This window comes from Acanthopagrus latus, chromosome 14 (assembly GCF_904848185.1).
Source record: "Acanthopagrus latus isolate v.2019 chromosome 14, fAcaLat1.1, whole genome shotgun sequence".
Taxonomy (NCBI): domain Eukaryota; kingdom Metazoa; phylum Chordata; class Actinopteri; order Spariformes; family Sparidae; genus Acanthopagrus; species Acanthopagrus latus.
The window spans coordinates 18,483,029-18,498,675 of record NC_051052.1 but is presented as its reverse complement, the minus strand read 5'-3'; the positions used below and the strand labels follow the sequence as shown (position 1 = coordinate 18,498,675).

The window sequence follows — 15,647 nt, the reverse complement described above, 5'->3', positions numbered from 1 at the left end:
TAATCTTTATGTATATATTTGTTGCCCAGTTTATCTTCTATCAGAGATTTATTTATGTATTTATGTATTTATTCATTAATTCATTCATTTATTTATTTAACAGTGACTTGAATGGTATTCCATTGAAGCCATAGCCAAGATTTTATATTTAATTCATGGGCTCAAGTCCAAGAAAATATTTACTAGTCAATTAAAGCCATTTATTTATTTATTTATCTATTTTAATACTTCAATTAAGTGAATTATTGATACTCTTAAACTTCTTAAAGCATGATTATGTCCTGTTTTTTTTGTTTTTTTTGTTTTTGTTTTTTTTTTTAAAAAAAACATTCCCTCCAGTCCACACATGACTTTTAAACAGTAAGATGATGGCAGACAGATAAAACAAACAAACAAAAAAAACACACACATTTAAAAACAGAAAATGAACACAGACACATCATCGGAGTCATCCTGCCTAGAGTCAAGTCATGACTCTTTAATCTCCAATATCAGGTTGCGTTTCAAATCATTTCTCTTCAAATTGCTGTGCCTCGATTCCAAGTCTCTGTCCAAGGTCCTAAATTCAGTGTGAACTTGTCCCCTCAAACAGAAAGCTCACAGTAGTTGTAGTTTCCAGAGGCTATCACTAGAGGGCGATACAGCCTCTAGATTACCTAAATACCCCCAAGATGTATGGGTATGTAGACATGTGGGGCCTTTAATGTTCACGCTTTAGTTGTGCATGTGATCAATATTCTTACATTTTCTGTTTATTACTGCTAACTAACTGAATGCATAAATAATGTGAGACATTCTGAGTTAACGTAAACCTGGAAAAATGTTGAAAATGTGTTGTTTCCATCCTCCTTCTCTGCCTCGTCCTCCTCTTGTTGACCCTTTCTGACACACAAACACACACACACACACACACACACACACACACACACACACACACACACTGAGAGAGAGAGAGAGAGAGAGAGAGAGAGGCGGTGGCTGCATCTTTGAAGGGGAGCTTTGTAAATGGGTGCAGAGATGAACGCCGAGTTGTTTTGGACACCAAAACACTCACGTACACGCACACACACACCACGAGGGAGATGAAGGCAGTGTTGTTTTACAGAGGGACACACTCAGTCTTTTATGCAGCCCACTAAGAAGACTGAGACACTATAGACACACAAACCAGGCTCCAACTCATCTCCCTTATCAAAACCCCCAAATTCAGCCACACATAATGACTCATCATGTTCACCGTATTTTAAAATGTGTCATAACGAGCCAGCTGTGTGCTGATAGACTAAATTTATTTAAACATGTGCTGCTTCTGCTGTGATGCAGCATCTGCAAGGTAACTGACTGAAGTAATCAGTTACAGTCTCTTAATGTAACAGTCTCCTAAATGTATTTGGTTACATTCTGTCACTGTTTAATATTATCTATGTGAATTTCCAAAGGAGCAAATTGAAGCTATCAAATAAAAGACATACAGTAAAAAATAAGCTACAACAGTTCGTTCTCATGTGTGGTGGTGTATTAGTATAATGAAATCTAAATACTCAAGTAAAGCTGCTTCAGATGATCTGTACTGATACAGATAATATGGAGTACATATTTGTTTCAGTGCCCCTATTTTTAATAAGGACACTTGAAATGTACTTTAACTGAACTTCCTGAACATGAAGTACAAAGTAATATAAATACATGAAAGTAGTACGTAAAGTGCTCTTGCTCTTGTCCTCCATGGCTGCGGTTCTGGTCAGCCGGGTCGCACTGTATTCCTTCATCATCATCATCATCATCATCATCATCATCATCTCCTTCATCATCAGTGTGTGTTTGTGTGCAGCTGCAAACAAAAAGTTGTGGGCTGACCGGTCACACTGTCGCCTTTGTTCTGCAGAAGAAGAAAAACAGTCACATTTCCACCAGAGAGAGAGAGAGAGAGAGAGAATATAGCCCCATGTCACACACACACACACACACACACACACACACACACACACACACACACACACACACACACACACACACACACACACTGGTTACAGTTGGTGTTGACCTTCATGGCATTTAGAAGGCTGCTAATGAGGTTTAAAGTTCAGACTCTGAAAATGTGACCATGCTCTTGCTGCCAAGTTCATGTTTTTGTTTTCCATAATCAACTTCTTGTCAGACTGGAGAAAAATGTGACACTTCCAACTCATCCTTGTTTTTCTGGCAGGAAGAATTATAAGAATAGTGAGTTGTGTTTACAACCTTATTCCACATCTCATTTTGGCTTTCCTTTTTTTAAAGCACTTTTATCATTGAAATGGGACATCTGATTATCATTTCATGCCACAGAACAAAACGTGTAAATAATTTAAGCCTGTGGTAAAAACAGGCTTTATTTCAGGCATGTACGCGGAAATCAATAAAAAAAATGAATTGACTTCAAGATGAGGAAACCGGATGTGCAAAATTGCTAACTGATTTCCAGGTTATAGGACTAATTACCACAGCAGGACACTTTGAATTACTTTTTATTATTTATTACTTTAAACTCAGTGGACAACATTTGGCCCTACTCATTACTTTGTGGTGTCATGTTTAACAGCTCTAATGGCCCACAGCTTAGTCTAATTCCGATATGAGGATGTGATTAATTGTTTATTTCCTTCCTCGTTATCTTCTTCTGCCTCTGTTTCCTTCCCCAGTAACGCACAATTAAGACATTTTTTCTTGCTCAAAGGACGTGTTCACAGCTCTTCGGGGGACTAAAGACACAAAGAGGAGCCAGAAAGACAGAAAGAAAGACATAAATCTCAGTATTTCTGTCTCTTCTGCGGGTGTTCAGCAGTTGATCGTCTCTGTTTCCCTCCCAACGGGTCGGGCGCGCGGACAAACAGAGCAGCATCTGTTGAGCGCGCGCTCCGTCCTGTCAACCGACGAGTGACGGAATCGCACGAATTGAGCCGAGCCGAGCCGAGCGCGACAGATTGGACCAGCTAAAAACTGACAAACGGCGGCAGATATTCAGATACTCCACAGATTAATTAGCAGACGAGCTAACATCGTGAAAAAGACAGCGCAGGGATGACGGCTTTAAGCAGCTGGGAGCTGTGCGTCAAGTACGCCCTCTTCATCTTTAATTTCGTCTTTTGGGTAAGTTACTAAATTCAAAATAAACACATAAATATCGTTAAAGTCACAATATTTTAGCTACAACAACGCCGTGAAAATGTTAGCTAGATAGTTCCTGTCGTTTTGAAATAAGAGTTTGCTATCAGTTGAATATTTATGATAATTTTCACAGCTGAAGGAAGTACTCATCTTTTATTTCAGTGAAAGTAGTAATACTTTATTACAAGTAAAAGTCCTGCATTCAAAATATTACTTAAATACACTATGTTAAGGTGGCATACCAAAATAAAGCATAATATACACATTTCAGAATAATATACATATCATTCTGTTATAATTATTGATGCATTTAAGTGTTCGTCCTTTAATTGTTGCAGCTGATAAAGGTGGATCTCATTTAAGCTAGATAATATAGGCTACTTAATAACAAATTATCATTTATTTTTATGCTTTGATTAATAATCTGAATCTGCAAACAAAGAGGAACTAATTTTGTCAAATAAATGTGGTGAAGTAGAAAGTACAGTATTGTCATCAGAGATGGAGGGAAGTAAAAGATTATAAAGAGGAAAACACTCAAGTAACATACACAAACTTGTATTAAAGGACAGTACTTGAGTAAATGCAGTTACTTGATTTCCACCTATGATATTTAAGTGATGTTTAGATATTGGAGGCATGTTTTAAAACGTATGATGTATTGAGACTTTTTGCTGGGGACACACCTTTGGCGTTTGAATTTGATTTCACCCCACACTTTTCTTGTAGTTGTGGTTTTACATTGTGGTTGGCAAAATTTGATAGCGTGTTCTGAAATCTCTAAACCAGTGTCAACATGTAAACAAAATTATCATTGTGAAAATTATAATCCATATGTGAAAAAAGCAGATGTTGTCATACATGTGGTCCTGAAGACATATGGAGACATGACACTTTACAGGTGTGCAGTTCAGATCAAAACAGTGGCCAAGTTGGAAGATGGGTGTGGTCCGACCCATGAGTACTAAGTACTGATGCAACAATCTTGTAATGACTACTGAGAGGTCACGGGTCAGAGGGGCACCATGCTGATGGCCTTTGCGGCTGGTTTGATCTCACCACAAGATGGTCTCTAATTTTTTCATGTTAACATTTTCATGCACTTGTCAAAATAGCCAGCTGCCCATGAAATATGTGAAACTGAATTTACATGCAGAGAAGCAAATTTCCTGTGATTTCATGAGCCATGAATGTATTTGATTGCTGAAGAAAAATACATTTGATCTGAGACTTTTCAGCCACCTTGATCTCGTCATCAGCCAAATGTTTCCTTCCTGTGTGTGTCAGCTGTGAATCCCTATTAAAACTAATCTGTAGTTGCATTAGGTCTGAACACTCTTCCCTCTTCCTGTTTGATTACTGGTATGTACATACTGCCTAATCACTATTTAGTTCAGAAGTTTTTCCATTTCGACTTCTTGTTTTTTTTTTGCTGGTACTTCTGGCTGCACCGAGTCAAACCATGCCAACCCACACTGCCTGTGCTGGAAACCAGAGAGAAAGATGTTTCTATAAAAGTCTCTGTGTGTTCATCTCAGTTTTGTAGCTATAAATGAATCTAAAAGCTACTGAACTGATGTCCCTTTTTTTTATTTTTATTTTTTTAGATATTTCCTTTAATTTCTCAGAGAATATGGATCCTGATGAAAACAATTCTGGCATATTTAAGCGGCTGGTGTCTACGACTGAATACAGTTTGATGTGGATCCTCAAAATGTGGCCTTGGTGGAGGTATGCGCTCTACTGGCGGCCATTCCAGTCTACTGAATTTAAATCATGCTTCTGTAGAGGCTTTTCAGAACCTTTTTGGAGCTTAGAGAAAGATTCTGTAAAAGTCCAGCAGAGGGCATGATCAAGGCCAATCTGTCATGAATGGACGGGGAGGTTGTGCAATCTTCTCTACTCTTCCTTCTTCCTTCTCATGTTGTTTGTTAACACTGTCTAGCTCTGAATTTTAATCTTTTGTTCTCTTTTATTGGAACTCATCCCCCTTTTTTGTTTTACCCCTTTTGTTTCTTCTTTGCTCGCCAACAACCTGTTATCACTCTCCTCCTTATCTTGTATTTTAAAGAATTTTTTAAACAAATACACGGTTGGGATTTGTGAACACTTGACAAACAAATCCGTTTGTTACTTCTGGCAGGAGAGAGAGAGAGAAAGAAGGGAGGAAGCAAAGAAGGAGAGTGAGAGATGGGGGAGGCTTTAGCAGCTTGGAAACAAAGCTGGTGTTGTTGGTTTCACTGGGTCTACTGGGAGAGGAGGGCAGCTCGAGTTACCTCAGCAAACAACACTGAGCTCCAGTCGCAGGAGGTTTGTGTGTGTGTGTGTGAATACACCTGTGAGGCCTTCGTTTCCCTTCATTCACCTTTTTCTTCTGCCTCTTGTTGGGTCTTAAAAGATTCCAGACGAGACAGAAAATAGTTTTACTATTCACTGTTCATTCAGTAATCCTAATCTTCTCCATCTTGTCTGCGTCATCTGTTGTTTATTCTTGCTCTCTCTCAGTATGCCAGACTCTCAGACACTTTGTCATCAATTTAGATAACCAAGTAATTGTTAACGTCATTAATCACTGAACAAAACTGATTATTCACTGTTTTTCTCCCCTAAAAGTGTGGGGGAAAGTGCTTTTCTCTGTTTGATATCACTGTAAATGATCATCTTATCAGTGTTGAAGTGCTGACCACACAGAATAAGTTATTTGAATGAGTTACATTGGACTCTGGAGAATTATGATGAGCATTGTTCACACTAAACAGCTAATCAGTCAACAGATTAATCCATGAAAATAATCAGGAGCTGCAGCCCTACTCAAGAAAACAAAACAAAAGGAAGAATGAAGCGGCGATAAACTCGAAAATGTGATAAAGAAAGTATTTTATCTCCTAACAACAAAGGAAAATGTTTTTACAGCTTGGATGTTACTGATATTATTGTGAATTATAAGTGTCTGCCAGATCAATATCTAAATGTTTTAAGACCTTGCCGTCATCAGGACAAGATAAAAAAAAACATGAAATCTCCTCAAAAACAATGTTTTGTTAAAATAGAACAATCGTTAAAAGGGGCCAACCAGTACTTGATCTTTGGACGACTGATGCTGTAAATCAGAGCAGGTAAATGCTTTTTGATTTCATTCTCCAGTCTGATTTATACCTTGTGGTTGCCTGTTAAAAAATCAGTGGAACAGATAGTTGTCTCCCCTGACTCCCACCCAGTCCCTCCCCCTGACTTCCTAAGTATATACAGGTGAGGCCTGCAAGGGTGTGGCTCACTGAAAAATCTTCCTGCTGCACCTCTGTCCTTTTCGTCCTCCCGCGCTGACAAAGACAGTCTGACTCTTGAACAGAGAACATTTGGATTTTTCTACTCTATAAACATCTAAATCTTGAAGTTGGAGCCATGGGCGGACTGCAGTGCATCAAATACCTGGTGTTTGTGTTCAACTTTCTCTTCTGGGTATGTAGTGTCACTTACACAATGTTAGTTGTGGTTGATACGTGATACACTGTGGTGAGACAGAGCTGCTGTCTTAGGGATTTGATTGGTTCTTTGCAGTTTAAAACAAGTTTCACTGGCAAAGAGAAGAGTTTAGTGAGCTTTAAACTTTTAGTTTGTGGAGTTTGTGTTGTGAGACACTGGATTGCTTGAGAGTTTTGTTTGTTTGTTTGTTTGAGGTGGGTCTCTCAGGATTACAAAAACAATAACTTGATTAATCGATTGTAGACCAAGATTCCCTCCTCCAGGTGAAAAGTAGAGGACAGCTGGATATGCTGATTCACCTGTTGTCTGCTGACATGTGTGTAGTCACTCTGTGCCTTCAGGAAATTGTGTCGGTGGAAAAACTGACATGTGGTCTGACACAGCAATCTCTGGCAAACTTAAAACATAAGGTTTTCCTGCTGGAGTTCATCTGAAGCTGCTACACATTTTCCTGTGAAATATTTACTTTCAGATGTGTATTTGACCAACAGATTTGATTTGGAAATATTAGTTACTTTCATTGTCTCAGTCACAATTTTTAATCAAGGCAAATTACAATAACTATGATGCAGGTCAATAAATAAAGCTAAATAAATTACATTTTTCGGATCAGATTTGCTGCTTTTCTCTGTCATTTGAATTTAACATCTTTTTGATTTTGGACTGTTTAATCAAAAAACTGAAAAATCTTATAACTTGGAGCATTTGACATTCATAGACTTAAAAATGGCCCCAATAAAATCGTCTGTCTAAAATAATTAGCCTGACATTGATTAGCTGACAAAGACAGACACTACATTCTTATCTGGTGTCTTTATCAATCTACAATCTACCACACAGCTTACTGCTTGATAAATATTTGCTGTCATAGCTACAAATTTCATCTTATTTTTATGATATTCTACGTATTATAACAACACTGGCAGATTATGCTACATTCATTTCGGTTTCAAAGATGATACTGTTTGTTGGGATGTTACTTCTAATGGAGTTAAACAGGAACTTTGCTGATTTCTAGCCAGCTTTGTATCGCTACAGTGCTGGAAGTCAATGGTAAACTAACCCACTCTTTTACCAGCAAATCCACCAAATTACGCAAATTGTCTCACCAAACTGTCTAAACTAGGCAGTGCTCATAATCTATAAACCAAGATTCTGTGACTACACTGATTCATTCTTGCATGAAATGTTTTCAGAAACATGTTTTAGCATACAGTTTCACTGCAAAAGAGAGATTGAGAACTGTAACTGGTCGCCATAATGTTTCTGTATCATGAAAATGTTTGTTTTGTTGGTTTTTACTTATGTCCATTATGTTAATGCACGTTTGTACAAAGGAGAGGATAACATCATGCAGCAGAGTCCTCTTTGATGCTTGGTGTATTTAAGAGGCCACCTTCAAAAGTCAAACGAATCAAAGAGGCCCACGTGGCTCGTTGCATGTTTCAGAGACACACCTTAGTGGCCTAAATATCCAATCACACTGGAATAACTGGAGCCACTTGGCAGTTTTCTCGAGTTTCTCATTCCAGTTCTGTTCAAAGTCCGCACTTTAAAAGATGAACAAGTGTTTGACATCCATTGTCAAAAAGGGCAAAGTTTTGTGTGAATCGACTTAAAGTTATATAGCTGTTTGTTTCCCACAGAGATTTACTCATAAATATTCACACCGCCTGCCGTTTTATTACTGTGATTACCTGTTTACAGTGTTGGAGGAACACACACACTCTGTTGGTCCAAGCTTAATGACTGTTTTGGAAATTTTAAGTCTGCAGTTTAACCATGTAATGATGGCGGCGACGGCTCAGGGTGGACAAACGAGATGACAGCAGTACAAATGAACAAGCAGGGTGAAGACCCACCTCCTGAAAAATAAACATCAGATTAGATTTGTTTTTGTTTCACTCCAAAGTGTAATGACCGAGCGGCTGGTAAACACTCACAGCAGAGCAACTGGGCTCCGTTTTGACAGTGTTCCTGTCTCTAGATGTTAAGAAGACATTTTCCACTTACTGTCTTTAGAATTGTCCCTTTACCTGAGTTTTGGCAGATGTCCTGTCAAATCTAACACAGTGTCACTCGGTGTGAACTCAGTGCTGAGACCTATAAAAGCTGCCAAGCCTCTCAAAAATAATTCTTTTCTCTTGTTTGTCCTGCTAATGCTGCTGCAGCGTGTCTTTGTGGGTAATGAGTGCTAATGTGATCCTCTGGGGAAAGGCCTGTTTTCTTCCAGGATACTTAAGATGTCTCGTTACACAAACACAACAAATCCCCTGAGTGCATTTACTGCACATTAACACCAATAACTATTTATCATTCAGGACACTGCAGTTTCCTTTTTCCCCTCTTTCTTTTTTTTGCATCTTTTAGTTGTCACACTGGGAAGTGAGCATTTGTGAATACATTAAGAGCTCTTCAGGCTGTAAATAAATTTGAATGTAGCTTAATTTGAGTACATTGTTCTTTAACCAGTATCCTTAGTGTTACTTAACTTATAAACATGCAGCTCTTAAGGTAAAGGTGTCTTCTGGTTCTGGGAGAAGAAGTGGTACTAGTGAGTTTTCAAATACTGTTGTTAGCACCATAGTTGCTCCCAAAATGAGCTCAGAATCTTATTTCAATCTTCATATTGTTGGATAATCACTATAAGCAGCACAGCTAACATAATTCTAAGCTTGTGACTGGATGTTTCTTGCCAAAATTCACCTTTGTGGTCTCTCTGGATATAGATTTTAATACCTGAACTTAGTATCTGGGTACTTGACCCTAACCCTAACTTGTCATGTCTCTAAAAGGGGTGTTGAATTTGTGCATGTATACGAAGAAAAAAAAAAAAAAAAAAAAAAAGTAGTGCAGACATCAGGATTGGGATGTTCTGCAAAAGTAGTCGAGCAACAAAAATTCAGTTGCGTGTTTGTCCCAGACAAGCATCCCAAGTATTTCCCCAGCTATGCAGAGGTTGGTGCACATGGTTGAGTTGGTGTGTGTCCACTGATTCATGGTCAGCAGACTGTAGCAGGAAGGATCCTGAGGACGTGTCGGGGCACGATGCTGTCTGTTACCGGGGATGCTTTATTTGCAACCCTCATCGCCTGCCGCGCAACAACACTGATGTCAACAAGTACGCCATGGGACATTATGGAAGTTATTTGGGTGGTAACAAAGAGTTGATGTAACTTGTGTTGAGTGGTTGCTGAGGAGATGTTGAGTCATTGTAGTGGGTTATTACTGTGGTGAACACCAGTGGAGAGGAAAATACACAAACACGATGACTTTGTGTTGCCATACAGAGCCATACATTTATCAAGTGAAAATTTTTTAAGCTCAAGTTTTTAAGTCCTGGGTGATCGTTGCAAATGTAGTAAGTCACAGAATAATGAGGGAATACTTTCATTACAGGTTAAATGAACTATGGAAGAGGGTGGAATTTTCTTCAGATATTTCTGGGTGGAGTGTTGGGTAGCAAGTTCGGCTTCATTTAAACAGCTGGCTCACACTTCTGCTCCAGTGCAATCCATCCACCTCGGCTTACCTGTCTCAAGCAAAACGAGCGGCATGACTCTAAGCATTGCAGTGTGTGTCGGTCAGACAAAATATCTCAGCAGGTTTGAAGACGGTTAGCCATGCAAGATAAATCCCACTGACTCTGGTAATTCCTGGTCTTTTCTGCCTCTGCCGTCGTGAGGTCGACATTGGTAGTTGAGTGAAATACGCTTTTGGATGCCATGAAATTTTTGTCCATGATTATGTTCCTCTCAGGAAGGAACTGTAGCAACTTTGAAGCCTGGATTTTCATCAGACCATGATTAAAGTTTGTCCAGTAGCTGATATTCCCATCAGCCTCAGCTGTACTGCGTTCATCAGTTGGCAAATGTTAAGATGATTAACTGAGTCGGTAAAGATTAGCTGTTTCCCAGATGTATAAAGTGTACAACCTATACTAATCATTCTAGTATACAGCTAATATGGCTGATCTTCCAAGAGTCCATATTAAGAAAATGTTTAAACGGACATTAACTAATAAATGGTGAAGTGCATAATTGTCTGTTTTTTGTTCCTCCTCATGTAGCTGGCTGGTACTGCGGTGCTGGCTGTGGGTCTCTGGCTGCGTTTTGACACCAGGACGGCAGGACTGTTTGAAGGAGAGGAGTCGCCCACAGTCTTCTTCACTGGTGAGGTCTTTGACTCTACACTGCTGTCTTTTACAGCTGAACAAGAAAAGCCACAATGTCCCTCATGCAAGAAGCTGCAACGAGGGAATGTTTGACTCAAATGATACATTGGCTGCATATTATTATTATTAATCTCGACAGAAAAGAACATAATTTTCTCTCCACTTAATTCTTAAGTGCCACTTTAAAATGAACACTGACAGGAAGTTCTCCTGAGGGATCATTAAAGTTTCATGTAATTCTAGTCTCAGTGAGTTTTGTGAGCACAGTTTTTAGTGTTAAGTGCATGTGAAACCATTAGCAGCATTTATGTTCTGTGATTCTGTTCTGTTGCTTTGTCGGAAATCTGCTCCTTAATTTGCTTAGTTTCATTTTACTGCAATTCAGAAAAATCTTCCTAGGTGTAATTTCTTAAAATCCCAGTGAAGTTAAATGTTTTGGTGTTTTGTTCATGTAAATTTGGGTAAATCACCCTGAAATTTAATTGAAATGTAAGTGTCTGAAACCTGTAGACTCCCTGGATAATCAAAAAAACTCAAACTTCATTCGTTCATTCTCTGCACTGCAGATCACCACAAATACTCTGCTTGAGTTTAGATGAGTAAAGAACATGGAGGCATTTATTTCACACGCTGCCAGTAGGTTGACTTCTGGACTTTTATTATGAGGGTCGTTACTGCCACAACAGGAACACCCTGATGTAGAGAATCAGGCTCCAGGGCGTACAAAGGGCAGCTGAGGCCAAAGTTAGTCCACAGCGAGGCGGCTCCTCCGGCCTGCCACCACCGTTCACACATAGCTGTCATTCTTCACTGTTTGACAGAAACGTCTTTTGTTTCTCCGCTTTTGTGTTCTCCGAGGAACTCACAGAAAGGCCGACTCGCTGCCTCCCCTTCTGTCTCTGTGTTTCGCTTCCATCAAACTGATAAGTGGAGTGGGCAGTCAGAGGATTGTCTTTGAAATGACAAACATGTTAATAACAGGCTGGGAGAGCGACGTGCTGGAGGAGGAGGAGGATTTGTGTGGATACTGTACTCGTGACATCAGTGCTGCGGTTATTGTTTTCCTACGTTCATTATGAAGCCACATCAGACGGGAATAAAGAGGCTGGTTGAGTTTTAGTGGCTCTGGAGTCATGTGTCTCATTTGTTTTTACTGTTGTTTGGAGCTGGTTTTTACTTAAAAATGATTCATAACCACATCCAGAGCAGAGTTACAAAAACACAACAACTGGACTATTGTTTGTCATGATCAACAGGAGCAGGGTGACATCAGTTCCCTGAACTAAACTAGTTCTGATGCTACATGCAAAACATCTGATGCAAATGAACAAGAAACAGATGAGGATGAACAGGAGGCAAATAATTCAGAACTGTGTGTGAGGGGAGGATGTTGTTCACAGAGCTGCAACAACATGTTACCACCCACTGAATTACTTGATAGTTCTAATTTTTTGTTATTTATTTAAGTAAGTATAAAAGCACTGTACTGACTGATGACCACAGTTGATGGATTGTTGTTCGTTTCATAGTGATGCTTCAAGATTTTAGGAAAAAATAAAGCCTGTTATTATAGGTTGGGAGTGGATCAGGTGGGCGTGTGAAGAAAAATACTTTGCCTGTCAGACCAGTCGGACACGTTTTACTACACTGGAAAATATGAAGAAATGGGCCGTGTTCCAGTTCAGGGTCTGCATTCTTCGAAAGACACATTTGAAAGCCAATTATGTCACAATGACGTGCGAAGGATGTGGCAGTTCGAAGGCTCCTCCAGATGCAGCCTTTTTTCCCTGTTTAGTTACCGCTACCATCCTTCACAGCCTCCCGTATCCCAAGATTCTTTGCGCGCCCGAAAAAGAAAAAAGAGAGAGAGAGAGGAGGCGACATCACAAGGTGTAGATCGTCACTTTCTCTGGCCTGGGCATCTGGTGATGCAACCAGGAAATGACTGAAGGCTAGATCGACGGTTGACGTGGCCTTCGAAGGTCTCACCAAAGGACTTGTCTTTGAAGGCCGCAAAGGACGAGTCCTTCGAAGGATGCAAACCCTGAATCACATTTCTCTCACTGGAATGCTTGATGTTTGTAGGTGATTTCCTCTTTCAATAAATGTAATGAGATATTTTGACTATAAACTCGATGATCTGCCAGCAAACAAGGAACTGGATGAATAAACCTGCATCTACTTCTGTCACCTCAGAGCCTTTCCCCTCATGTGTCTGATCGCTCCGTAGGCGTGTACATCCTGATTGCGGCGGGGGCTCTGATGATGATCGTGGGCTTCCTCGGTTGCTGCGGAGCCATCAAAGAGTCGCCGTGCATGCTGGGACTGGTGAGTGTTCCTTCTGTGCAGCTGTCGGATCACCTGGGAACCCGTCACAGCAGGTTTAAAGACATTTATGTTTTTGCTTTGCAGAAGCAAACCAGAAAGACAAAGAACAGTGAAGCTGCCAGAAAATGGCAGCATTACTACTGTTCCTCCCCCGTCATTATCTGTAGTTATCGTTTTTATTTATCTGTTTGCTACGCGAAAAGCCCTCAAACTCTTTCATACAATATAAAATATGTACACTTCGCCTCCAACATGTCTTGCTAAAATGTACTCTGTGTTTATTCCATGTGTGAGGATCACCAACACACTGAAGTGACTCTTGTTTTCGCCTGTAGTTCTTCCTCTTCCTGCTCCTCATCTTCGCTGTGGAAGTGGCCGCTGGGATCTGGGGTCTCTCCAACAAGGACCGGGTACACCACACACACACACACACACACACACGGACACACACGGACACACACTTTTGTTTTGCTCAGTTTTAATGTTTTCTGTTGTGTCTTCAGGTGGTGGAGGACGTGACGGAGTTCTACAAGCAGACCTACAACAACTATAAAGACACCAGACAGGAAGCGCTGAAGGAGACCCTGCGTCTCATCCACTTTGGGGTCAGAACACACACCTCAGCTCACTTTTACTGCTATTTTTTCTTAAATTGGTGCATCATATGTTTGCCTGACATCTGTATGTTATCCTGAAGTAACTAAAAGTCTTGGTGTTCTTGTTTCCTCTTCACAGCTGAACTGCTGCGGCCCCACGGGAACAGTGATCGATGCCGCCAAAGACATCTGCCCCAAGAAGGAGGGACTGGAGGTCCTCATCACCACGGTAACAGACATAAAGTCACATCAAGACATCGTGAAAAGGGATTTTCAGTTCCTTCCAGTTGCTGATACATTCCTGTTTCTCTCCATCTGTTCTATCAGAGCTGTCCGGCTGCAATCGATGACATGTTCAACACCAAACTGCACATCATCGGCGGGGTCGGCATCGGTATCGGCGTCATCATGGTGAGCACAGACAAAAGAGAGTCAATGAAAAACTACACGCACACACACACTGACACTTGGAGAACCTTTTTAAAACTATTTTTTGTCTTGTGTTACGTCCTTAATCCATCTTGAACATGATGATTCAGTCTCTGGTCCAGGTTTGCTTAATTTACTAAAAGCTAGATTTAATATTCAGATCAGCAAACCGGATTTAAATAAAGCTACTATGACTGCGGGCAGAAAAGGATTCAAACTTGGCCAATAAACATCACAGTTAATTGAAATATAATCACAGTGATTGTTAAGTACAACTCTGTACAGAAATAACTGTAAAATTAAGCATGAAATGATATCTGTGAGTAGTTTTACTTTACGTCTGCTTTTGTCTGGCGCAGAGTTGTCGTCTGTCGTCCCAAAAAAATACATTTTACTGTCCAGACCAATTGTAATGTTTGCTTGTATAAAGAGTGAGTTTTATACATGGATGGAGATTTTACAGAACCATTTTTATCCGTCGAATATTGAATACTTTGCCATCTTCCTGTATTTCCGTCTCCTCCTCTCCACAGATCTTCGGGATGATCTTCAGCATGATGCTCTGCTGCGCCATCAAGAGGTCCAGGGACTTTGTCTGAACAGCCACAAAAACACACAAAAAACCCCTCCGTCTCTAACGTACGTGTCGTCTCTCACAGCCTCTGCTTTTAGAGTTTCTATCAGTTTAAATAATCATGACAGCCGTCCTTCAGCTCGGATCCATGCAGGATGGCCACGTCGACCTGTGAGAGTATGGAGCCTGTGTCTTTTTCACAACAAAGTTAATCGAACAAATGTGTGTTTTTAATTTGTCTCCCATCATGAAGAACTACAAAACACGTTGATCAACAGGAACATGAGACTTTAATGACTCTGCTGCCCTCTGGAGGACCTTTTTTTTTTTTTTAAAGATCATTAACAGTTTTTTTTCCTTCCGTCAGCTCCTCACTGTTGGATAACTTCAGTTTATGTAAAGTGTGCTGAGCGCTCCTGTCATCAGCTTTTTGCAGCTAACTGAATTTTATTGTTTGACTCTTTTTTTTTTTTTTTTTTTTACGATACGTTGCTCCTTTTTGAAGTTACACATTAGGTGCTTTTGATTTTTATAAAAGCAGAATGTTGGAGTTTTATGCAAATATTTTGAAGAATGCGGTTTGAATATATCTTTTAAAATGACAAATAAATGAACTAATAATCACTGGTTGATGTTTAAGAGAGACTTTTTTGTAAATATCAAACATTTACTGAGTTTTCTTACAACTAAAGGATCAGGGGGCATAGTTTGTAGTTTGGAAACATCGTAGTGAAAGATGATTTATTTATAAAAGCGATGAAGGTTATATTGTTTTGAAAGGTTTCTAGGATTCGCTCAGACTTCTGACGTCTGGCGTTCAGCAGGTCCAAATAAAAAATGTCTAAAAATATTTCATCTCGGCCTTTGAACAAATCCTAACCTATAAACATATTTTCTGTAGATTATTTTGTCAGCA

General features: G+C 39.8%; 1 protein-coding gene and 1 long non-coding RNA gene across 8 annotated transcripts in view; one reads left to right on the top strand and one right to left on the bottom strand.

The window, feature by feature from the left end:
* Positions 1-15,647, bottom strand: part of LOC119032215 — a 1,052,400-nt gene that overhangs the window by 333,375 nt on the left and 703,378 nt on the right. The gene's annotated exons all lie outside the window — the stretch shown is intronic.
* Positions 2,906-15,358, top strand: cd9b (CD9 molecule b). 4 transcript variants are annotated; one of them, XM_037121136.1, is made up of 8 exons: positions 2,906-3,129; positions 10,700-10,802; positions 13,035-13,132; positions 13,468-13,542; positions 13,636-13,737; positions 13,868-13,957; positions 14,056-14,139; positions 14,691-15,358. In XM_037121136.1, exons 1-8 carry the CDS (start codon positions 3,061-3,063, stop codon positions 14,754-14,756), a joined length of 687 nt encoding a protein of 228 aa, XP_036977031.1. In that variant the 5' UTR covers positions 2,906-3,060; the 3' UTR covers positions 14,757-15,358. The 4 variants fall into 4 exon arrangements, with proteins under 4 accessions (XP_036977031.1, XP_036977030.1, XP_036977032.1 ...); XM_037121135.1 differs by lacking the exon at positions 2,906-3,129 and adding an exon at positions 5,051-5,457; XM_037121137.1 differs by lacking the exon at positions 2,906-3,129 and adding an exon at positions 6,181-6,606.